The 21,819-nt window shown below is 55.1% G+C and overlaps 10 protein-coding genes across 10 annotated transcripts; 6 read left to right on the top strand and 4 right to left on the bottom strand.

Moving 5' to 3' along the window:
* Positions 1-704: 704 nt before the first annotated feature.
* G6M90_00g092320 (uncharacterized protein) lies at positions 705-1,836 on the top strand (the record flags this gene model as incomplete). Its single annotated transcript, XM_014686390.1, has 2 exons — positions 705-748; positions 873-1,836. 2 exons carry the CDS (start codon positions 705-707, stop codon positions 1,834-1,836), a joined length of 1,008 nt encoding a protein of 335 aa, XP_014541876.1.
* A 1,960-nt stretch (positions 1,837-3,796) lies between these two features.
* Positions 3,797-6,589, top strand: G6M90_00g092330 (uncharacterized protein; the record flags this gene model as incomplete). The annotated part of the gene is made up of 4 exons (XM_014686391.1): positions 3,797-3,808; positions 3,923-4,309; positions 4,384-4,701; positions 4,769-6,589. 4 exons carry the CDS (start codon positions 3,797-3,799, stop codon positions 6,587-6,589), a joined length of 2,538 nt encoding a protein of 845 aa, XP_014541877.1.
* A 666-nt stretch (positions 6,590-7,255) lies between these two features.
* G6M90_00g092340 (uncharacterized protein) lies at positions 7,256-7,911 on the bottom strand (the record flags this gene model as incomplete). Its single annotated transcript, XM_014686392.1, has 3 exons — positions 7,256-7,608; positions 7,695-7,712; positions 7,779-7,911. The coding sequence occupies 3 exons, from the start codon at positions 7,909-7,911 to the stop codon at positions 7,256-7,258; spliced, it is 504 nt and encodes a 167-aa protein (XP_014541878.1).
* Positions 7,912-8,377: 466 nt separating this feature from the next.
* On the top strand, positions 8,378-10,328 carry YTS1 (Tyrosine--tRNA ligase; the record flags this gene model as incomplete). Its single annotated transcript, XM_014686393.1, has 2 exons — positions 8,378-8,622; positions 8,699-10,328. 2 exons carry the CDS (start codon positions 8,378-8,380, stop codon positions 10,326-10,328), a joined length of 1,875 nt encoding a protein of 624 aa, XP_014541879.1.
* A 170-nt stretch (positions 10,329-10,498) lies between these two features.
* Positions 10,499-11,905, bottom strand: G6M90_00g092360 (uncharacterized protein; the record flags this gene model as incomplete). Its single annotated transcript, XM_014686394.1, has 3 exons — positions 10,499-11,253; positions 11,333-11,785; positions 11,863-11,905. The coding sequence occupies 3 exons, from the start codon at positions 11,903-11,905 to the stop codon at positions 10,499-10,501; spliced, it is 1,251 nt and encodes a 416-aa protein (XP_014541880.1).
* A 1,933-nt stretch (positions 11,906-13,838) lies between these two features.
* Positions 13,839-15,229, top strand: dph1 (Deubiquitination-protection protein dph1; the record flags this gene model as incomplete). Its single annotated transcript, XM_014686395.1, has 2 exons — positions 13,839-14,273; positions 14,339-15,229. The coding sequence occupies 2 exons, from the start codon at positions 13,839-13,841 to the stop codon at positions 15,227-15,229; spliced, it is 1,326 nt and encodes a 441-aa protein (XP_014541881.1).
* Positions 15,230-16,125: 896 nt separating this feature from the next.
* Positions 16,126-16,452, top strand: G6M90_00g092380 (uncharacterized protein; the record flags this gene model as incomplete). The annotated part of the gene is made up of 1 exon (XM_014686396.1): positions 16,126-16,452. One exon carries the CDS (start codon positions 16,126-16,128, stop codon positions 16,450-16,452), a length of 327 nt encoding a protein of 108 aa, XP_014541882.1.
* Positions 16,453-17,021: 569 nt separating this feature from the next.
* Positions 17,022-17,726, bottom strand: SVP26 (the record flags this gene model as incomplete). Its single annotated transcript, XM_014686397.1, has 2 exons — positions 17,022-17,350; positions 17,423-17,726. 2 exons carry the CDS (start codon positions 17,724-17,726, stop codon positions 17,022-17,024), a joined length of 633 nt encoding a protein of 210 aa, XP_014541883.1.
* Positions 17,727-18,426: 700 nt separating this feature from the next.
* BUD23 (18S rRNA (guanine(1575)-N(7))-methyltransferase) lies at positions 18,427-19,353 on the top strand (the record flags this gene model as incomplete). Its single annotated transcript, XM_014686398.2, has 2 exons — positions 18,427-18,449; positions 18,528-19,353. The coding sequence occupies 2 exons, from the start codon at positions 18,427-18,429 to the stop codon at positions 19,351-19,353; spliced, it is 849 nt and encodes a 282-aa protein (XP_014541884.2).
* Positions 19,354-19,724: 371 nt separating this feature from the next.
* Positions 19,725-21,788, bottom strand: cla4 (Lysine--tRNA ligase cla4; the record flags this gene model as incomplete). The annotated part of the gene is made up of 5 exons (XM_014686399.1): positions 19,725-20,449; positions 20,520-20,883; positions 20,951-21,325; positions 21,384-21,449; positions 21,549-21,788. 5 exons carry the CDS (start codon positions 21,786-21,788, stop codon positions 19,725-19,727), a joined length of 1,770 nt encoding a protein of 589 aa, XP_014541885.1.
* Positions 21,789-21,819: the final 31 nt, after the last annotated feature.

Raw genomic sequence — 21,819 nt, forward strand, 5'->3', positions numbered from 1 at the left:
ATGAAATCGCTGTGCCGTCTCTGCTATGTCGTTTCTCGCCTGTAGTGGCTCGCAATAAGTCGCGGACCAGTCAAGCCTGGAGCCGGAGAGACGGGACAAAAGCCGTGCAACTTTACTTAGACCAATAGAGACTGGAACTTCGGCGCACATCGTCTCTGTCAAGGTTCTCCGATGCGTCTAACCATTCCGAGACATGCACAAAAATAATAAATGAAGCCCAGCATGTTTCAAGGCTATTATTGATTTACTATTTCGTGCTGATTGTGATAGCTACGGCATTTGGCGTTGTGACGACTAAAACTGGGTGTCAAGGCACAACTTGACTTGGCCGGACTTTGAGCTCGATTGACTATTGGCAGGTTTCGGTCTCAATCGAGTTGAGTGAAATGCTCTGAAACAGCCAAGAACTGGACTATTTCGTAGCATCTCGTCTTGTATCGGGCAGAGTCCTCCGTAGTCATCATTATCGCCAATTGATGTCGATGCCGGCTACAATACGTTGCCCAGATCACTCCCAAGACAGAGGGACCCTAGTCGGTATCGGTAGCATCCACGACCTGGCGATGTTGCTTACAAATGAAGTTAGCGACATCGGTCCCCGCCACCATGTTCAACTTCAGTCAAGAACCTGAACTGAACCCCAATTCAGACCTTTGAAGCTCTTATTTTGTCAATTGAAGCTCAAAGAGGGTCTGTTTTGCAACATGGCGCCCACAATTTTTCGCTTTTCAAGACAACTCATCCGGAGGTATGTAAGTCGCTACAGCCTGCACCCACAGCAGTAGATGCAGCGACCCTGCACGTATAAGAAAACGAGAAAAAAGAAGGAACAAAAAAAAAGGAAGAAGAGAAGAAACTGACGAAGTCTCTAGGCGCTTACCAGTGGTCAAGATCTCAAAGATGAGGTTTATGGCTACGGCGGCGTCAGTGAAGGAGGCTGAATCCAGCTACAAGATCATCGACAAGGCTGTAGATTTTGAAAAGGCCCAGGCGACGCGTCCCGAGTTTGATCACTCCAGGACGATTGAAGTCACCAAACACCCTAATCCGGAATGGACCTATGGCCAAGGAGTCAAGACGCACGACGCGTCTATCCAGCACAGGGAAATTGACCCCTACGCCTCCAATCGTCCCATGGTGAACAACTACCGCCTGCTCGTGGCGGGCATCGCGCCCCGGCCTGTAGGGTTTGTCAGTACCATCTCGGGGGATGGCAAGTCCAAGAACTTGTCTCCCTTCAGCTACTTCCAAGTCATCGACCATGATCCCCCAATGTTCATCATCGGCTTCTCGTCACGGCCGGGGCGAGAGAAGGACACATACCGCAACCTCAAAGACACAGGGGAATGCGTTATTAATTCCGTGTCGGAAAATATGATTGAGGCCGTCAACGCTTCGTCTATAGATGCGCCCTACGGCGTGTCAGAGTGGGACGTCTCGGGGTTGCACGAGGCCGGCACGACTACTGTCAAGCCATCTCGCGTGCAGGAGAGTGTGTTCTCGATTGAGGCCAAGGTGGTGGATATCAAAGAATTCGCAAGCCCCTCGGAGGGCATGAGTCTGGCTGGATTGGTCCTCCTCAAGGCAACACGATTCTGGGTGAGGGAGGACGCAACGAACTCGGATGCCAGCCATATCGATTTAGAGAAGCTGAGACCTGTTGGCCAGCTCGGTGGAATTTCCTACAGTCGCATCGTCTCGACATTCGAGCTGCCGAGAAGAAGGTGGGAGGATGAATACCCAAAGAGTGAGCTCCTGGCCGGTCTTGCATCCCGCAAGCCCAACAACAGCGTGGATGAAGATACAACGAAGCTATCAGGCCAAGGTGCTGACTGAGGTCTGCTGAGGCGGCGGCAAATCTGCATGCCTGGGAATTTAAGCAGATAGATGGATAGATAATAGATAATAGATGACTACCTTCCTAGGTACGCAGTAGGTATACATGCCCAGCAGCCATGACGGGGCTTGACATGTGTTGTTGTTTCTTGCGGGCCGAGGTGTCTCGCATACGCCAACTGGTCCTTGTCGAGTGAGTCCTCAACAGTTTTTCAGCAAAGGTGACGGTCTGTTCTGTGTACATGCATTGTAGAATCCTACAATTGCTCCATGTGCATTCCAGGCACAATCCTATTGGCACTGGGCGGCAGCTCTGCCCTCTGGAGTTAGCAAGTCGAGTCAATCCATGTCTGGTGCACGCCGCAGTTGGCAGTTGAGCGCCTTGGGGCTGTTGGGACTGGCGCTAAGACCGCTTGGAAGGGCCCCTCTGTCGGCCGACAGGCCCCTCTGAGGCGCTAAACCCTCCAGGTGGCGGTCATGTATGGAGTAGTCATGCAATAGCATTCATTGGCTGAACTGACACCTGAACAGTCAATTCCATCCGTATCCATGTTGCATGTCTTCACATGTCAGCGAAGGGCGAACTTGTCCCTGAATGCATGTCAACAGTCCCCATCACCTCACCCCAGCTTTCACCAATCACTTGACGGTATTCTCGAGCTCTGGAGCCCAATGCCATCAAATTTCATATATTCCCAGGTTTATGGACCGCATCTACGTCAGCTTCCCAACAGAAATGGCATGAAAGCAAAATGGTGAGACCTGCCTGAAAGCCGATGCTGTCCACAGGCGACACGACTGGATATGCGGGAGAAACTGGAGAAACTGGAGCAGACAGGGCATCAGAGCTACGACTTGGCCGTGGTAACTTGTTACAACATGGCATGCGAAAAGCTAGCGGGGAGACCAAGACCGTCTCTTGGTTCCGATCGACTACTCGGCACAGCACGAACCTCCGTCTCCAAAGCCAATTGGCCCATTCGAGTGCGCAAGAATCGAGTTTCCAGATGTCGAGTTCGAGTTCAAGTTCCAGCCAGCCTGAGCATCGTTAGAACGCACGTTGCACAGCCATGTGCCCCAGCCATTGGCCCACGCCTTGCTGGCGTGCTGGGGCGCCGCCGAAGGCCAGGGCCATGGCGATGTCTTGACCCGCTTCAACCCACGATGATCCCGGGGTTCCTCAAGCTGGCCTGCTTGGTGGGGCCCGGCTGTTGGAGGGACGTATGACGGAGTAGCATTCGACGGCATCAAAATGCATTGTGTAAGTTAAACAGTAAGCCAATGCTGGGAGCGCTGGGCGAAGTACTGCAACGTGGGCGGCGACGGGCTCGTCGTTCGCATCTGGCTTGCGCAGCCATGTTCCCTCCCAGGGTTCTCCAGAGGCGTGGCTTCTATGGGCAGTACGGGACTCTGCCAGAAGGCAAGTACTACGTTCAGTTCCTGCTGCTCCAGTCCATGGTTGATCGATTGATGCTTGAGAAGCCAATTCGGTCCAAATGACACCAGACCCCGTATAGCGAACCTGGCACATAGTAACGACAGCTACGGAGCAACACCAATCGACACCTTGCATCTTGATGCGCCCTGTACGGCCCTGGACGTCCCTTGCCTTACCTGGTCCTGCCCGTCCGTGGGTAGGTACTAGGTAGAGCTCCCCTCATCGACTTGTGTCCCAAGTCCGGAGCAGTATCTGTCCTGCTCCAGAGGTCAGGGTCCGATGGATCATCTGCCCTTCTCCCCATCCAACCGGGGCGTGTCTTATACCATTTTACCGGGTAGTCAAGTATATATCTCTTCGTCCCCAGTCCCTCGTGCCTCATTTCCTCTTCACTGCTTCCACCTCGTGTCACATTTGAGAACTTGTTTCAACCCTTCTCTGCAGCTCTGAGTGTTCAACAACCCCCGAGCTACCTTCAATTGACTTGAAATCTCATTGTCTTTCGTACAATGAGAGAATACCATGGCTTCTCATGTGAGTTTGAGTCTGGACTATAGACCTGCCCCTCATTGAACAATCCATCTTCCCCTCCCTCTCCCCATGTTTTGCTTGACACAAATCTGCCAACTGACACGACCATTATCGCAGGGTGGTAACCTTTTCCCCTCTGGGGTTAATGTTCAAGTTCAACCGATTTATGCTGGACTAGCAATTGCCGTCCTAGGCGGCATTGCATTGTCCCGCCTTTCGTCTCGATCCAAGACCGATGACGGCGCGGCCCCGGGCCTTGTACAATCATTTTTTCTCTTCTTTTACTCCTCTTTTCTTAAACCTCACCAGGGCGATTCAAAGGCCAACCAGCAGGATGCTCTGGAGAGCTTCTATAAGAAGCAGGCTGGTGCTTATGACTCCACTCGCAAGGTCCTCCTCCGAGGACGCGAGGACATGCTGGGCTTAGTTGTTGCCCAGCTCAAGTCAAAGGCGGAACAAGCTACCGCTGCAGGCAAGAATCAGAACAAACGGATTTGGGTTGACGTAAGTGCTACTATGCTTGCCAGAAAAAAAAAAGCCCCCTTATTCAGTGACACTAAGGAAGAGAATTTACACAGATTGGTGGCGGCACCGGGTGGAACATTGAGGCCATGGGCCGCTTTGTCAATGTTCCCGACTTCTTCACCAGTGTCTACCTTGTCGACTTTTCTCCCTCCTTGTGCGAAGTCGCTCGAAAGAGATTTGACAGACTTGGATGGAAGAATGTCACCGTCGTCTGCGAGGACGCGCGCAAATTCCGCCTTGAGAACTATGAAACGGGCATGAGCCCAGCTCAGAATCCTCTCCGTTCTCCGGTTCTTAGTTACTTCAAGCAGCAGCGTCCCGAACACGGTGGCGCTGATCTCGTTACCATGTCTTACAGTTTGTCCATGATTGTGAGTACTTGGTCCTAGGCAAGAAACATGGTCTTATCAAGTATTATGTGTTAATACCCTTATGTAGCCTGATTACTACTCCGTCATCGACTCCATCACCTGCTTGCTCTCTCCTCATGGAATTTTTGGTGTTGTCGATTTCTACGTCCAGAACAGAGTCGACTTTTCTTTCCGTAACTATACCGGCGGTGTAGTTGGCCGCCATGTCAATGCTCTCTCTCGAATGTTCTGGCGTGCATGGTTTGACTTTGATCGTGTCGGTCTAGAACCAAGCCGTCGTGACTACCTCGAGTATAAGTTCGGCACAGTCCTCAACATCAATGAACGCAATAAGACTCTGGGCTACATTCCATTCTACGTCTGGGTTGGCTGTCAGAAGAAGCCGTTCTCACCTTCGAGTTTGCCTCATGAAATCATTGAGCGAATCGATGCGCTGGCCACGGAATCGCCTTACCTGTACCCTGTCAACCAGGGTGACGCTCTGACTCGAGCGATTGAGAGATCTGCTCCAGAGATCCGCTCCAAGGCATTCATTACTGCGGTGCAGAATTTGTCTGCTAACCTGCCGCTTCCGTCATTCTTTTATCAAAACCACCACTGGCGTATCTACTACGACGACCAGCTGCAGAAGCACACTCAGTTCAACGACGAGTATATCTACGCCTTCACATGGGAAGATGCTCGTGTCGATGAACGCATTCTGAAGCTCGGCCCAGAAGACAAGGTTTTGGCAATCAGCTCTGCTGGCGACAACATCCTGTCGTATCTTGCCCAGAGCCCAGCTCGTGTCCACGCGGTTGACCTCAACCCGACCCAGAATCATCTCTTGGAACTCAAAGCCGCTTCTTACACTGCCCTCTGCTATGACGACTTCTGGATGATTTTCGGCGAGGGCAAGCATCCCGAGTTCCGCGAGATTCTTATCAACAAACTGTCTCCTCACTTGTCTGCCCGTGCATTCCAATTCTGGCTCAACAACACCCATGTCTTCCAGAACAAGAGCGGTTACGGCCTGTATGATACCGGCGGTTCCCGCCATGCCATCCGGGCCATGCGCTGGGTCTCCCGTCTCTTTGGTCTTCGGGGTACTGTGAAGAAGCTCCTTCAGGCAAAGACTCTGAATGAACAGCGAGAAATCTGGCGCCAGAAAATTCGCCCGGCCTTGCTATCCAAGCTCGTGTGCAACCTCGTTGTTGCCCAAGAAAGCTTCCTCTGGACCGCCCTTGGTGTACCCAAGAATCAACTTGCCATGATTGAGAAGGATCATGCCGAATCTGACCTTGTCAAAGGTGAAAAGCCTGTCGCGAAGAACACTCGATCCCACGCTATCTGGCATTACATGGTGAACACTCTAGACCCTGTCGCAGAGGAGACACACCTCGCCAAGGACAACCCATACTACTACGTCTGTCTCGCTGGCCAGTTCTCTCGCGACTGTCACCCTCATTACCTCTCTCGTGAAGTTCACGCCAAGCTCTCCAAGCCTGGCGCGCTGGACAGTCTTCGCATCCATACCGATGAGCTTGAGGAAGTCATTGCGCGTATTAGTCCTGGAACCCTAACTGTCGCCGTTGTCATGGACAGCATGGACTGGTTCGACCCTGGCTCCCCCGCTGCCGCTGCTCAAATCACCAAGCTGAACCGCGCTCTCAAGATGGGTGGCCGTGTTATGCTGCGTACTTCTGCCTTGACACCTTGGTATGTCAAGGTCTTTGAGGCCCATGGCTTCACAGCTAAGCGCCATGGTGGCAGAATTGACGGCGCCTGTATTGACCGTGTCAATATGTATGCCAGCTGCTGGATCTGCACCAAGGTTGAGAACCTGCCTCCCCCAACTCCCGAAATGGACCGCATTGGCGGCCAGGAGATGCCTAGCTTGACTATTTGATTGTAGATGCAAACACTTGCGATTCCAATTTTTCGAGAGATACGGGTATCGTCCAACACTATACCCTGAAAAAAAAATATAAAGCTTAGCTGGTCATGAGGCAAGACGACGACGAAATTGGATAATACGAAGAGAGAAAACGTGGCGTATTACGGACGAGAGCCAGTAACAAAAAAAAAAACCAAATCGAAGTAAAGGTCGTAAATTAGCGTTACTTGAAAATGAATAATAACCACTTTCAAATGACCCTATATGCTATCATCGACATGATTGCACGCGTGATTGAACTTGTATCGACCTTTGCATCTCACTGTTAGCAGACTACCGGGTCATATCTGGCCGCTCGAGAGCTTTTTGAGTCGTGGTTTTCTTCCATCCTTTGTAACGTCACTCTGCGAGAAGTCAGTAGATCGGTGCAATGCCCGATAATTTGCCAACATGGCGGCGCCGCAGGATCCGGAACATGGCACTCCAGCTAATCGACAAAGGGAATAAATTCCGTTTCCTGTTTAACAGACAGCATCTATACACGTGCGGAGACATCCCAAATGCGTCCCAAGCGCACAATTCAAAATCGAAAGACCACCCCCAATGAGCGCCCCTTCTTCCGTCTTTACACGTCCTTGCTCCCCTCCCAATGCTCCGCATCAAAGTGCCTCTCCCCATCTATGCCTTCCACACGCGCTTGATAGCCTCGGTGACGCCGACGTCATTCGTCTCGAACTCGTACAGGCCAACGCCTACGACGACGGTGGCGGCATTCAGCCCCCACCAAAACAGCCTGCGCAGACCGGGGTATCGCCTCTTGGGGATGTAGTCGATGATGACGGACTGGAAGCCAATGTGGGAGTGGATGAGGACGGCCGAGCACAGGATCGCGTCCATGGTGGGGTTGAGCGAGCCCGATGCAAAGGGGGCAATGGTCAGAGGCACCAGGCCCGCGGCCAGGAGGCGCTCAAACGTCCAGTGGTACGAGCCGTGGGCGGCCGAGGGGGGAGGAACGGGAGCAGGGTCGTTGACTGGAGGGTGTTAGCTGATGTTGAGAACGGAGCATCGACGTGCGCGGAGAGAGGGTGGGTGAGCAGTTCGGGGAGCGTGTTCGTACCTCCACCCTGGATTTCCTCTATACGATGATGTTAGTAAATGATATGAATGCGATTGACACCGGACAAGGGACAAGTATACGCACGGGGTCCAGGCGGCAGGATGGCAGACTTCTTGCTTGAGCTGTGGAAGGCGGCTGCTCTCAGGGCCATGGCGCTTCTGGAGCGAGCGGCCAGCGCGGACTGCCGCAGCAGCGAGGGACGCACAATCGATGCCATTGTCGTTGTATTCGAACCGAGCAAACCGCGGGTGTTGAGGGCAGGTTTTCGCGAAATGGGTGCGGTTCAGAGGGCGCGGGTGGTGGTCGGCGTGAGGTAAGAAGCCAGGCCCTTTCGGCTGTGCTTGGTGCTAGGGATTGAGGATTAGATTGCCGAGGGACTCGAAATACCTACTTGCTGATTGGCTGGGTGCGTTCCGACTGGCTTTCATACAGCCGAATTGTCGGGGGCGCAATAATGTGCTTCCGCTGCACGGCGCTGATTGGGTCTGGGGGTGGGCGGCATGTGAATTTTCAAGGAGAGCTGTTGGCGCACTTGTCTAAAAAAAGGACAAGAGCTGGGGGTCCTTTGATATTGGCACTATAGGTTGCGGCGGCACGTTGATTCTTTTTTTGACGGGCGGAAGGGACCTGTTGGGCGCTGCCGTTCGTTTCCTCGGATGCTGGCTGGCATTCTGGATTTGGCAATGGCGCCACGACTTCAAGCTTCGAGGTGCCTGGCTAGGCGTTGCGTCGCGTCACGAGGCGCGGTGCCGTTATCGTGGTCTGCACGCGAGCTGCAGCAAACGAGGGGCATTGCGACTTCGTATTTGAAAAAGGTTGCTGACGGCGAGGAGCGGTGGGAGAAGAGAGCGCAGCAAATTCAAAATGGGGAGCTGCCCCATGTTTGGGATGTTCTTGATGAAAGAGGATACATCAAGGACGTTGCTGGGTATGAGACCGCTGTAACCCTCATGAGTGGTCGAAATGACCTTTTTCTTCTTCTTTGCTAACGGTGAATTCGACAGCACCCCGGACAAGATCAAAGAAGTCATGCGCATCAAGAGAATAGGCGCCTACGTCGGCGTCGACCCAACCGCCGACTCGCTGCATATCGGGCATCTCCTCCCCTTCATGCCTCTCTTCTGGCTCTGGTTCCACGGATACCCGGCCGTAACGCTCCTCGGCGGCGCCACCGCTCGAATTGGCGATCCTACCGGGCGGCTGCAAAGCCGCGAGCACATGGCCAACTCGGAGATTTCAAAAAACGTCACCAAAATACACTACCAGCTCACCAGACTGTGGAGAAACGTCGTGGCATTGCGAGAAAAGTATGGCTACGAAAAGGACTGGGCTGCCAAGCACCACCTGCTGAACAACAACATGTGGCTCCAGGGCCTGTCTGTATACGACTTCACGAAGCGGCTTGCGCGAAACACTCGAATCGGACCCATGCTCTCCCGCGAAACGGTGAAGCGCAAGATGACCGAGGGCGATGGCATGTCCCTCGGAGAGTTCATGTATCCGCTCTTTCAGGGCTGGGACTTTTGGCACATGTACAACAAGCTGGGCGTTCAGATGCAGATTGGTGGCTCGGACCAGTATGGAAATATCGTGGCGGGCATCGACGCCCTCAAGGTTATTCGCGACAGTGAAGAGGCGCCGCACGCCAAGATGCCCACGGAGTGGCAGCACGAACCCATGGGCTTCACGGTGCCTCTTCTTCTCGACTCGGCGGGAGCCAAGTTTGGCAAGAGCGCAGGCAACGCCGTCTGGCTGGACGAGTTCAAGACGTCGCCCTTTGAGCTCTACGGGTACTTTATGCGCCGGCCGGACGACGAGGTGGAGAAGCTGCTGAAGCTGTTTACGTTTATGCCCATGGCGCAGATCCAGGAGACCATGACGCAGCACTGCGCCGACCCCTCCAAGAGGGTCGCCCAGCACACTCTCGCCTTTGAGGTCCTGTCCCTGGTCTACGGCTCGCAAAGGGCCCTCCAGGAAGCGCAGCAGCACAAGTTCCGGTTCGGCGGAGAGCTGCCGCACGTCATAAACGAGCCCTCCAAGGACAGCGGAATCGTCACGCCCAACAATGCGCCCCGAAGCGACATTCAGCTGCCCCGATCCGTCATGAAGCTCTCCCCGGCGAAACTTCTTTTCGCAACTGGCCTGGCTAGTAGCAACAGCGACGGCCAGCGCCTCGTCTCCCAGCAAGGCGCGTACGTGGCCGCCCAGCCAGGCCAGACCCGAGGCCTCGTGCCGGGCAACTTGTCTTGGACCCCGATGAAGATGTGGTTCCCGGAAGAAACGGCCAAGTACCTCATCGATGAGAAGATTCTGATCCTCCGCAAGGGGAAGCACAATGTGCGCATCGTCGAACTAGTTTCCGACGAAGAATGGGAGGCCAGCGGCAAGATATACCCCGGACAGCCGTACACGGGCATGGTGCGCCGCATGACGGAGCAGTTGGAGAAGGAGGCCGAGGCGGCTGGCAAGAAGCTGAAGCCGAATGAGCTGAAGCAGTTGCTCGAGGAGAGGACGCGCGAGCAGCAGGCCCTCAAGGTAGCTAACAATCCCGACATTGAGCTGCCGAGCAAGCAGGAGATACGGCAGAGGAAGCAGACCAATGGGCGCGGGAGCCAGAACAAGTCCAAGTGGTAGACATGCACCGATGCAAAGTGGGCGGGCATGTGTGTAACATGGGATGCGGAAATCCATCCGCCTGTAAATTCTTTTTTTCTAAAAAACCATTTGTACCATTAGCTTGTAACATAATCTCTGATACCATAGATCCCCATCACCGAAGAGAAAAAACGCCGGATTCCATATTTTCATCTGTACAGCACCGTAAGATCGCCCTTTGGAACAGGCAATACCTTTAACTTATCCATTATCTCGTCATTCGTCAAATTCTGCTCGGTGATAATCTGGTCAAAATGATGGCTGCCGTCGGTATATTTCTGCAGCGAGTCTCCCCCCGGCACAGGCCGACTCTCGCCCGACGCCAGCGCGGCGAGATGCTGCTTCGAAAGGACGTACTTGTGCACGCGGTACAAGCACCCCTTTATAATGCCAAACTGCACGAACCGCCGGACATCGACGTAGTTCAGTACATCGAAGCCAGCTTCCTGACTAGCCACGATCCACTCCTTGACGCTCTTGCTCGGGGCAAAGGAGGACATGAGTTTGACGAGGTGGTAGTTGCTGACCCTCCCGCGCCCGTGGGAGACGTAGCCGGCGCACTCGTCCACAATGCCGTCCACGTTGCAGATGAAGTCGTGGACCCCGGGCCGCGGGGCGTAGCAGGAGCTGAAGAAGAAGATGTCAATGAGGAGAATGGTGTCGTAGTAGAGGAGATGGCGGAGGGCGGACTTGGCGAGGTCCAGCGAGACGGAGGCGGCGTGGGCGATGCGGCGCACGTCTGAGACGCCGTCGATTTTGGCGACGACTTTTTGCAGCGTCAGGTCCCATGTCGGGTCGACGATTTCCGCAAACTTGACCTTGGCGACGGGGACGTGCCACCCCTCGACGGCGGTGGGCGTGCGGTGGTGAGGGAAGAGCTTCATGTTGATGGTGTTGGCTTCGTCTACACCACTCGATTTGTTTTCTTGTCAAGAGACGTGCCGGACATGAGAAGGGGAAAGAGAGGGGGACGTGGTACTCACCCACGGGAATCATGCACTCGCCGTAGTTGTTCAGATCCTCCTTGACAATCTCCAGCAAGCTCTCGATGGGCCGCCTTGCCTCGTGGTTCCTGAGCCCGTCGCCCTCGCCCTGGCTTAGATACTCATTTTGCTTCTCCATCTCGGAAAAGGTGGCGGCGAGGTACCTCACCACGCCCTCGTAGGGAGCCTGGTCGACATCGGCCTCGATGAGGATGCCAAAGTTGAAAATGAACTCGTTGCGGAGATACTTGGTGTGGGCGATGACGACGGGGTAGCCGAGCACGGTGTACTTGCCGTCGGGAGAGTTGATGGTTACGTAGCGGTTGCAAAAAGCCTGGCGGGGGATGATGTATTCGTGGAGGACGTCGAAGTCGATGAGGGGCTGGCGTGTGGTGAGGGCTGTCTCGGAGGGGGTGATGCATCCCGGAGGAGATTGGGCGACGATTTTGGGGCCTACGGGTGGTTGAGTGCGTGAGTTGATTTTCTGGGTGGAGAGATTTCATGTAGGATGCAGAGTGAAGAGTGTATACCTTCTTGGGGGAAGAACCTTGCGTAAAAGATGCCTTGGATCATGGTGGTGGAGGAATCGTATGAGATGAGATGTGACCTGAGGTGGGAGCTGGTATCAAGGGGAGGAGGTGGAGGGGTGAGAATGAGATGGACTCATGCTGCGGGGAATTGATTGTCTACACGTTCATGGTTGGGGTTCTTTCAGCTCATCATGCGTGGAGAGCTGGAAATGGAGCCGCTTGATATTGATGTGGATGGGATGTAGATTTGGGCCGTGGTGATTGAGATTATGGTGTTGAGAGACATGCATACAGTCGAGCCTGCCAGTACGTAACTGCATGTGGAGCACGGGAGCACAGTGGGAGGTAGCTAGTGGACGCTGGAGCACCAACAGCGAAGGCAGAGTTTGCAAGATACAGTGGGTGTACATAGGCTTCCAGTTGCATAATACGCAGGCCGGCAACCACAGATCATCCCGGGACCACCTGTTCAAGTCGGTGACATGGAGAGTAGAGCAAGAGCCGATGCATCAAACCACAACCTAAACTTGTCGAGCATGTCCGTGAACGGTAGCGTCAAAGTCTGTTGGCTCCTTTGAGCTTGGGTGTCGAGTACCTCGTGGCAAGAGCTAAAATGAAAATGGTCATGGCCAGCGCCATGTAACGATTCAAGGTGGCCGTCTCCCCAGCTTTTCAGGGATGTAGAAGGCTGCTCCTGTGGCAGCCGTGGCCCAATGTCTTTTGAGTGTGGAAGGGATATGCTGTAGCCACTGCCCGCATGTATCACTTTATGCCGAGTATTATTGGGGAAATGATCATTGGCCCTTAGCTCCTTGTCATCAAGCATCCAAACACGTGCGGCATAAGTGGTAAAGCCAAGCCTACGAAGCATTATCCGCCGTGGCTCGAGCCCAGCTAGCCCGGATTATTCATCAACGGAACGGGAGCCGGAGACGGACAGTCCCTTCTGTTTAGATAGGACCGGCGGTCAATAAGATGGACAAAGATGACTGTCCATGAAGCGTCTGGTGTATGTATACAAGGTTCTGGTGGCAGTTCTCCCCTTAACTGGTGGATGGGTACGGCGTACAGGTAAGATTTGGAGGCAGGTGCAGAGGAGCTACAAAGGGTAGGCACTTGCTTTCGTTGTGAGACACGGATGGGCCCTCGTCTCACCCTCCAACGTGTTCTGCTTTGTGGCCTCGTTTCCCAAAATTCCCGACTGCCTATGATGCGCCGTGCTGGTGTTCCTCAGGCCTAGAGACCCTTTGTTCCGTCTGGGCCTTGACCACGCACCGTGATGCTGCGCGACATACAGCATATATTTGTCCTTCTTCCTACATCGTTTTCGACCCTGTGCGTGTTGGCCTCGAGTACTCGGGCCCGGCCACCTTGCTAGGCCGTTTGTTGTTCGTCGTCTTGGCTGCTTCCCAGTCTGCGCAGCCAGCCAGCTAACTGCCCCCAGCCTATTCTAGTCAACCGCCGACGCCTCCAGACCCACGTCGCCTTGAGCTGTCGAAGGCCGTGGGCGTCTATCGAACATTCACCTCCAAAGCCCTTTGAGCCGTCCTTCAGCGCGTGGTCCACCACCGCGTGTGCTCAAGAACTCCTCCGAACCGACTGCCGAGTGCGGACCATTACCAAGAGGCCAGCCAAGGGGTTTGGTCATCGGCCCACACCAGGCAATCGCCAGCGTCAAAGGTGTTGCATCCTCAACCGCAGACTCTCTGTCCTCTGCCCTCTGCTCTCTGTTTTCTTGCCCTCTCCAAGCAACACCTCGGTCGGTTGAGGACATTTTTGTCGCCATACCCAATCTCTACCCTCGAAGCCACCGTCCGGACCTCCTCGAGCAATACTCGCCTCCTCTTGGCTGGCCTTGTCCAGCCCCAGTCGCATTCGTTTGCCCCCGCGACAAACGACAACGGTTCGCTCCCACCCGCACAGGCGCAAACCAAACACTCGACGCTTCTGACGGCCTCAAGAGACAAACCGTCGCCATGGCCGAAAATGCCGAGACAAGTGGCGATAAGCACGTCACCTTCAAGGTGAAGACATCTGCCGACAGCAACCACACCATCACAATGGCCGAGTCGGCCACCGTCTCGGAGCTCAAGACCAAGCTTGCTGGCCAAGATTTCGAGCACATCCCTGTCGAGAGACAACGCCTCATCTACTCTGGCCGCGTCATGAAGAATGACGAGACCCTCGGATCCTACAACATCAAGCAGAACAACACCATCCACATGGTCAAGAGCGCAGCGAGCAACCCTACCCAGCAGACCTCGACATCCGGTTCCACCCCTCGAGCCGTTCCAGACAACATTTCGGCTGGAACCAACCCCAACGATCCTCTAGCTGGCCTGACCGGCGCCCGTTACGCCGGTCACCAGATCAACTTCCCGGGCATGGACATGTTCGGCCCAGATGGCGGTGTACGCCCTCCTTATCCAAGAAACCACATCTCCGGCACTGACTACATGCTAACCGACATCTCTAGATGGGTCCCCCCATGGACGAGGAGCGCATCCAACGTATGATGTCAGACCCCAATGTTCAGCAGTCCATGAACGAGGCCTTGAACAATCCCGACTTTGTCAACATGCTCATCGAATCGAACCCAATGCTCCGCAACATGCCCAACGCAAGAGAAATCATCACATCCCCGTTTATGCGACAGATGATGAGCAACCCACAGATGATGGGCCAGGCCATGCGTATGCAACGAAATATGCGTGGGGGAGACTCATCTTTCCCAGCCCCTGGCGCCACCGATACCACGCCAGATGCTGCTGCTGGCGGCAACCGATCCGCTGGCCAGGCGAACAACAACCAGCCATCAAATCCTTTCATGAACCCATTCATGATGCCCGGAATGATGGGTGGTGCTGCTGGGGGTAACAACGCCATGAACCTTGCCCAGATGCTTCAAAGCTTAAACGCCATGAGCCCCAACCCGACTGCCCAAGCTACAACAACCAACGCTTCCACCACTGGAAACTCCCAAGGAACCACGCCAACGGCCGAGTCCCGAGAGCACCAGCCTGCTACTTCAGACACTGGAGCAGAAGGGGCTCCTCAGAACAGTCAGACCCAAAATGCTGCCAACAACCCCATGGCTCAATTGTTCGCGCTGACGGGGGGCAATGCGCTCAACGCCCACCCGAACTTTGATCTGTTGGAGCAATTGTCGATGAATCTCGGAGGCATGGGCCCAGGTATGCCAGGCGCAGCCCCCGACAATCGACCGCCGGAGGAGCGATATGCCGAACAGCTGCGCCAGCTGAACGACATGGGGTTCTACGACTTTGACCGAAATGTTGCGGCCCTGCGAAGGAGTGGAGGCAGCGTGCAGGGCGCCATCGAACACTTGCTAAGTGCTACAGATTAAGAAGCATAGCAAAGGTTTCAGAATGCAGGATTTCATTTTCTAGTCACAAAGCGTGGTCAGTGGACAAATGCACGATGGCCACGACAATTGTACGCTTAGGAAAGACGAAGCGGTATCAGTGTATAAGTTATTCCACTTCGAGGTTGAAAATGATGTGTTCCAGGATTGATAGGAGATACCTCAGCATGACAATACGATGCAATAATGCAGCAAAATATGGACACACGGACCGGATGGGCAAGTGACGAGTGACGACTAGTGATGAGCGCACTGGCGTATACTTGATCAGAGATTGTACACAGACACTGCTACGCACTTTTGCGTTATGATGGCATGAATCAACCGACTCGGACCTCTTGACTCTATGCATGTCACCATCTATGCTGTCCAAGAAAACAGCCCAACTTGATGCTTGTAGATAAACCGGGGAGATGTCAAATGCCCGGTATCAGTAAACCGTACTGGTACTAGCCCTAAGTTGATGTGTAACTTGTCGTCAAAATAACCTTGTGCTAGTAGTAGCAGGGGCGACAACTAGCGAACCCCTCTCCGCCCGTTCTCCGATCTTTCTACACAGTGATGATCCCAAGTGACATCATCGGGGTTGCAAGTGTCGCCACATCTCCGTCACGGAACAGCTTACTATTGCAGAAATATCTCTTCTATAAAGACATGCTAAAGACATGCGATCAAGTGGAAAGAAACGAATTTTCAAAACAAACACTTCCTCTCAGCCTACTCACCCCATCAAACCCAGCTAGCAACCGCGACAAAGACCCAAGTAACTTACATACTAGTATAACAAACCACGACCCTACAGCCTGGCCAAGACCACGCCGGTCTCTTCAAAAGGGAACCCGCCGCGCCTCACGCCAGCAAACGCACATGCTACCAAGATGCTGCGGCCAACCCTGCAGCGCTGCGCCCACGCGGCAAAAGTGACGGCTGGCAGCGGCGTCGGGGCCAAGGGCCGCGCCGCAGGCGGGCAGGACCTGGGGTCGACGGCCGAGGGGGCGCCGCGGAAACCAAAGGTGTTCAACTTCAGCACGCCCGGGGCGCCGGGGGGCGACAAGGGCCTCAGCGAGGCGCAGAGGCGCGAGGTCGACGAGCACAACCGCGAGTTTGAGAGGACGCACGACGGCGGCGGCGGGAAGGGCCCGGAGAACACGGTGGACGGTAGGTTCTGGGGCGACAAGGGGAGGAACAAGGGGGGGAAGGAGTGAGGTTACGAGTTGAGGCTGCTTGACTTGGGTGTTGCGCGGACGTTACGGGATGGTCATGGTTTTTATTTTATTTTATTTATTTCACTAGGTACGTTCGTTGACTCATTATACATTATGGGATATTTTACACGAGTGTAATGACTTTTTTTGGTGGACACCGTTTTGCGCTTGGAGATGATGGTGGACTGAAACCGGAATCCTGGGTAGCTGATCGCTTCGTGACGCTGTCTGATCCAAGGGGATGCCAGTGCGGATGTATACGATATCAGCCTTGGTAGGTGTGAATAAAGCGCCAACAGCAGATGCCATGTTGCGGCGTGGTTTTGACCTCTGCACCCGTAGAATGGATCCCACAGCCTGCTGAGATGCAAAATGCCACCCAGAACCGGGGCGTGAAGCCAGCGCAACAGTGAAGGGCCATAGCGCGGTTTTCCTTGTCCGATATTATCCACGGCAACGGCTGTGTCTACGTGGAACAGCCAAGCCGGCATCTCGCGCACGCGAGCAATAGCACGATATTTGTCGACACGACATCTCGGCTCGTCTCTTATCCTTTCGACCTGCCAAGCTCACGGCCGGCCCAAAGCATTCGACCCGGCAACATCGCCAATCACACCCCGGACGTAATCGACGACGGCCTTGACCATGCCCTGCGGCTTCGCCCGGCCGTCGGCGCCGCGCACCGGCTCGGTGCCCATGGTGGGCAGCACGTTATCGCCGGCCGACAAGCTGACGAAGAGCGCAAACGGGACCAGCCATACACAGAGGCCAAAGTAGGACGCGATCATGGAGAAGCTCGGCACGTCGACCTGGTCATAGTACGAGGGCCGCTGGTACGCGCGCGTCTGGGCGTCAGAGAAGTGTCGGAACCAGACGTAGTGGTCGACGAGGACCAGGACTATTTGAGCTGTCAGCTTCTCTTCCCACACGGGAGCCGGGCCGCAAGGGGAGGGGAGGGAAGGAAACATACCGCATGATAGCAAGAACAGAGGATCGGACAGCTTGACAAACGGGAACCTGCGCATGTTGCCCAGGTAGACGACGTGGGCAAAGACGCCCAGCATGGTCGCGCCAAAGGGGAATCCGTCCACCAGCCACAGCGCGACCTGGACGCCGATGAGGGTGTAGATGAGGCGGGTGAGCAGGCGCTTGGCGATGACGGTGTGCTCTTCCACGAGCTCGGACAGGTAGTACAGGCCTGAGGCGATGGCGAGCGTCAGGAAGCAGAAGCCTATGATGGCGCCTGCGTAGCCGATCAGTGGCAGCATCCACATGGCTGCTTGTGTGTCGAAGACGAGGTCGGGGAAGAAAGGAGCGGGGAGGAATCAAACGTGTTATTATCACCACGGGGGGAGAGGCGGAGGGTATGAAAAAGGACAGATGGCAAGGTGGTGGACGAGATTTGGAGTTTTGAATGGCGTCTGGTGTACGGAGTAGTACTAGTAGTACGTACTAGTAGTACCAGGCAAGTGGACAGAGGACGCCTTCAGGGGTGGCTTGTCGCTTCCAGAGCGGGACACTGCTTTCGGCATCAATTCCATCTCGACTTTGCGTTCGCAGATTGTCTGCGCATGGGCTCTGAGCGCGCTGCCAGATGCCTCCGCCGTGCTTTTGAATATTCAGCCGCGGGGGAAACTACCCACCGGATACATTATAGCCAACCCCCCCAAAAAAGGGTAAACCCTTGGTGTTGAGGACAAGTCACAACTAAGCATATAAGACTGCGTAGCTGCCGTGGCTGTCCCTGGCCCGGCCACGCCAAGTCCGTGTGGCTAGTGCCGGTGCGCCGCTGCACCCCGCCACCCCGTCTTATCGATAGCTCCTCGTCCACGGAAGAGAATAAAAAAAGAAGCGTCCCAATGCCAGCTCCAACAGCGACACCAAATCACCACCCAACCCGATGTCAAGCGCTCAATCCCACGACCACAGCCAACATTACACCACAGTGTAATCAACCACCAAGAACCGCCCATCATGTCCCGCCCCGAGGACACCCTGTATGGAAACCCTCCCCCCCCGCCTCACCGACACTGCAAAACCCCCAAGAACTAACCCGTCCCCCCGCCCACCCGCAGCGCAGCCGACGTGCACTACGATGACACCGAAGCGCGCAAATACACCACCAGCTCGCGGATCCAAAACATCCAAGCGTCCATGACCCGCCGGGCCCTCGAGCTCCTGGACCTCAAGTCGCCCTCGCTCATCCTCGACGTCGGCTGCGGCAGCGGCCTGTCGGGCGAGATCCTCTCCGCCGCGTCCCCCTCGGCCGGCGGCGGGCCACACACCTGGGTCGGCATGGACGTGTCCCCCTCGATGCTCGACGTCGCCCTGCAGCGCGACGTCGAGGGCGACCTGCTCCTCGCCGACATGGGCCAGGGCGTGCCCTTCCGCGCGGGCACATTCGACGCGGCCGTCAGCATCTCGGCCGTCCAGTGGCTCTGCAGCGCCGAGACGAGCGACACCTCGCCCGCCGGCCGCCTGGCGCGCTTCTTCAACGGCCTGTACGCCGCCCTGCGCCGCGGCGCCCGCGCCGTCTGCCAGTTCTACCCCAAGAACGACGCCCAGCGCGCCCTCATCACCCAGGCCGCCGTCAGGGCCGGCTTCGGCGCCGGCGTCCTCGAGGACGACCCGGGCACCAAGAACGTCAAGCTGTACCTCGTGCTGACCGTGGGCAACGCCGCCGTCGCCGGGGGCCAGGGCGACATCACCGGCGTGGTGGCGGGCCTCGACGACGTGGACATCCTCGACGCGAGGCGCGGGGTCAAGACGGCCGGCGCGGGGCCCTTGAAGAAGGGCAGCAGGGCGTGGATCGTCAAGAAGAAGGAGCAGCTGGAGCGCAAGGGCAAGGTCGTCAAGGCTTCCTCCAAGTACACTGGTCGCAAGCGCCGTCCGGCCTTTTAGAATCGATGGATTTTTTTTTGGGGGGGGGGGGGGGAAAGGTTTTACGTGAGAAATGGTCATGGAACCAGCTGGGGATTTCGAAATTTTCCGAATTGTGGGAAAGGGCATTGCATGGCGTTTTGGAATGGGAACAGTATAGTGATGACGTCTTCTCACACGAATATAAAAGTTAGATACCCTTTCACATTATTTGTTTTTTTATACCAAGCTCGTGTTATTGTCGTCACTGCATTCCAAGACTAGAGCGCCATTGACTATCAAACAGATGGCGACAACTTTCAGTCCAATTCATAACCGCAAAAATTCATCTCAAAGTATGATGTCTTTGCCAAACTCTAGACGACTGGTCTTGAAAACTTTATACTACTAGTTTATTCAGGCTTCATAGTGGGGAAGGCGAGAACCTCACGGATGCTGTAGTTGTCGGTCAAGAACATCATCATGCGGTCGATGCCCATGCCCCAACCGCCAGTGGGAGGCAGAGCATGCTCGAGAGCCTGGCAGAAGGTCTCATCGGCCATCTGGGCCTCGTCATCGCCCTGGGACTTCTGGCGGGCCTGCTCCTCGAACCGGAGACGCTGCTCGGCAGCAACGTTCAACTCGGTGTAGGCGTTGACAATTTCCTTGGTGGAGACGAAGACCTCGAACCGCTCGCAGAGACCGGGGGTGGTGCGGGAGTCCTTGGCGAGGGGAGACATCATCTTGGGGTGACCGATGATGAAGGTGGGGTTGATGGCTTGGGACTCGAGGTATTCGCCGACAAGGGCGTCGAGCATACGGGCGTTGGTCAGAGGCGGGCTGCACTCGACTCCAGTCTTGGCCAGGACCTTCTTGAAGAACTGGTTGGCCTCTTCGGTGTGAAGAGTGTCCGCAGGAGGGAACTTCTCGCCGACGGCCTCCTCGAGGGCGGGAATCATTTCAATTCTTCGCCAGGGGCCCTCCCAGTTGATGCTGATTTCCTCGCCCTTGATGGTGTGGTAGGTGGTCTTGTATGAGCCGTGAATGTGCTTGACCAGGCCGCTGACAAGCTCCTCGGTCATGGTCATTAGATCGTAAACATCAGCATACGCCATATAAAATTCAAGGGTGGTGAATTCTAAACAACCTTGTTAGTCCGTGTAGTCTTGAAGCAGCCCACACTGGGAAAGGGCGACAAAAAAACATACCAGGGTTGTGAGTGAGATCCATGCTCTCATTTCTAAACTGCCGTCCCATCTCGTAAACACGGTTGAGACCACCGACAACAAGCATCTTGAGGTAGAGCTCGGGGGCAACACGCAGGAACATGTCCATGTTCAAGTCATTGTGGTGGGTGACGAAAGGTCTGGCAGTGGCACCACCAGCAATAGGGTTGAGCATAGGGGTCTGCACAGAGACGAAGTCGCGCTCGTCGAACCAGCGGCGAATGTATGAGTCGACCTTGGCGCGGGTGATGAAAATTTGTCTAGACTTCTCATTCATCATGAGATCCAGGTATCGTTGGCGGAAACGAGTCTCGGGGTTCTTGAAACCATAGTGGTCGTCGGGAATCTGGGTCGCGTGAGCAAATTGAATCATGACATAGAGCAGCAGGCTGGAGGGACGGAAGGAAACATACTTGATGCAAGCAAGGAGACAACAGAGTAATCTCGACAGCAGCAATCGACAGCTCGCCGGAATATTCACCTGAGCCCTGCTTGGTCTTGGGGTTTGTGCGGGTGGGGAATCCACGAATGCCGATAATGTCACCTCTTCGAAGGTTGACATGCTGCTCGTCAAAGCTGGGGGCCTTGTCGTCGAGGTTGTCGGCCTGGGCGAGGACCTGAAGTCTGGTGCCGTCGGAGCGGATATCGTAGAAGAAAAGCTTGGAACCAGCTGAGCGGCGGACATAGATTCTTCCAGCCAGCTGGATCATCCTGGACTTGTCGGTCTCTCCGTTCTTGAGGTGCTTGAAGTCGTCCTCGAACTTGCGGATGTCATAATCGATGTGGTACTGCATGAATTAGACCCAAATTGTTCGCCTTGTGTGTATGCTCATTGAGGTTATCTACCTTGTGGGGGTAAGCCTTGCCCTGGGCATGGAGTTCGTTGACTGTTCGCGATCTAATCTCAAAGTACTGATAGGGTGAATGAATGTTAGTCGACCAACAGTTCGTCTTTTCTTTCTCCATCGAAATTAAAGGGCAGGGTCTGAATGGGTTCGAATAGCTGCGCACCTGATTGGGAGTGAGCTCCTTTTCAGCAGCCTCAGCGTTCTTGGTGCTGGCAGCCGGGGGCTTGGGGTTGGCAGCAGCCTTCTCCTTCTTGGCCGCCTCCTTCTCACGCTGCTTCTGGCGCTTCTTGAGTTCGGTCTTGGAGATCATCTCGCCCGTCACTTCGTCGAGGTGAAGCTTGGCGACGGCGGCGGCGGCCTCGGCGGCGGCAGGCTCGCCTGAGGTAACTGAGTTGTCCGGCATAGTGTAGTTTGCAGTTCTAAGGGTATCAACA

The sequence above is a fragment of the Metarhizium brunneum genome, chromosome 5 (assembly GCF_013426205.1).
Source record: "Metarhizium brunneum chromosome 5, complete sequence".
In the NCBI taxonomy this organism is placed as follows: domain Eukaryota; kingdom Fungi; phylum Ascomycota; class Sordariomycetes; order Hypocreales; family Clavicipitaceae; genus Metarhizium; species Metarhizium brunneum.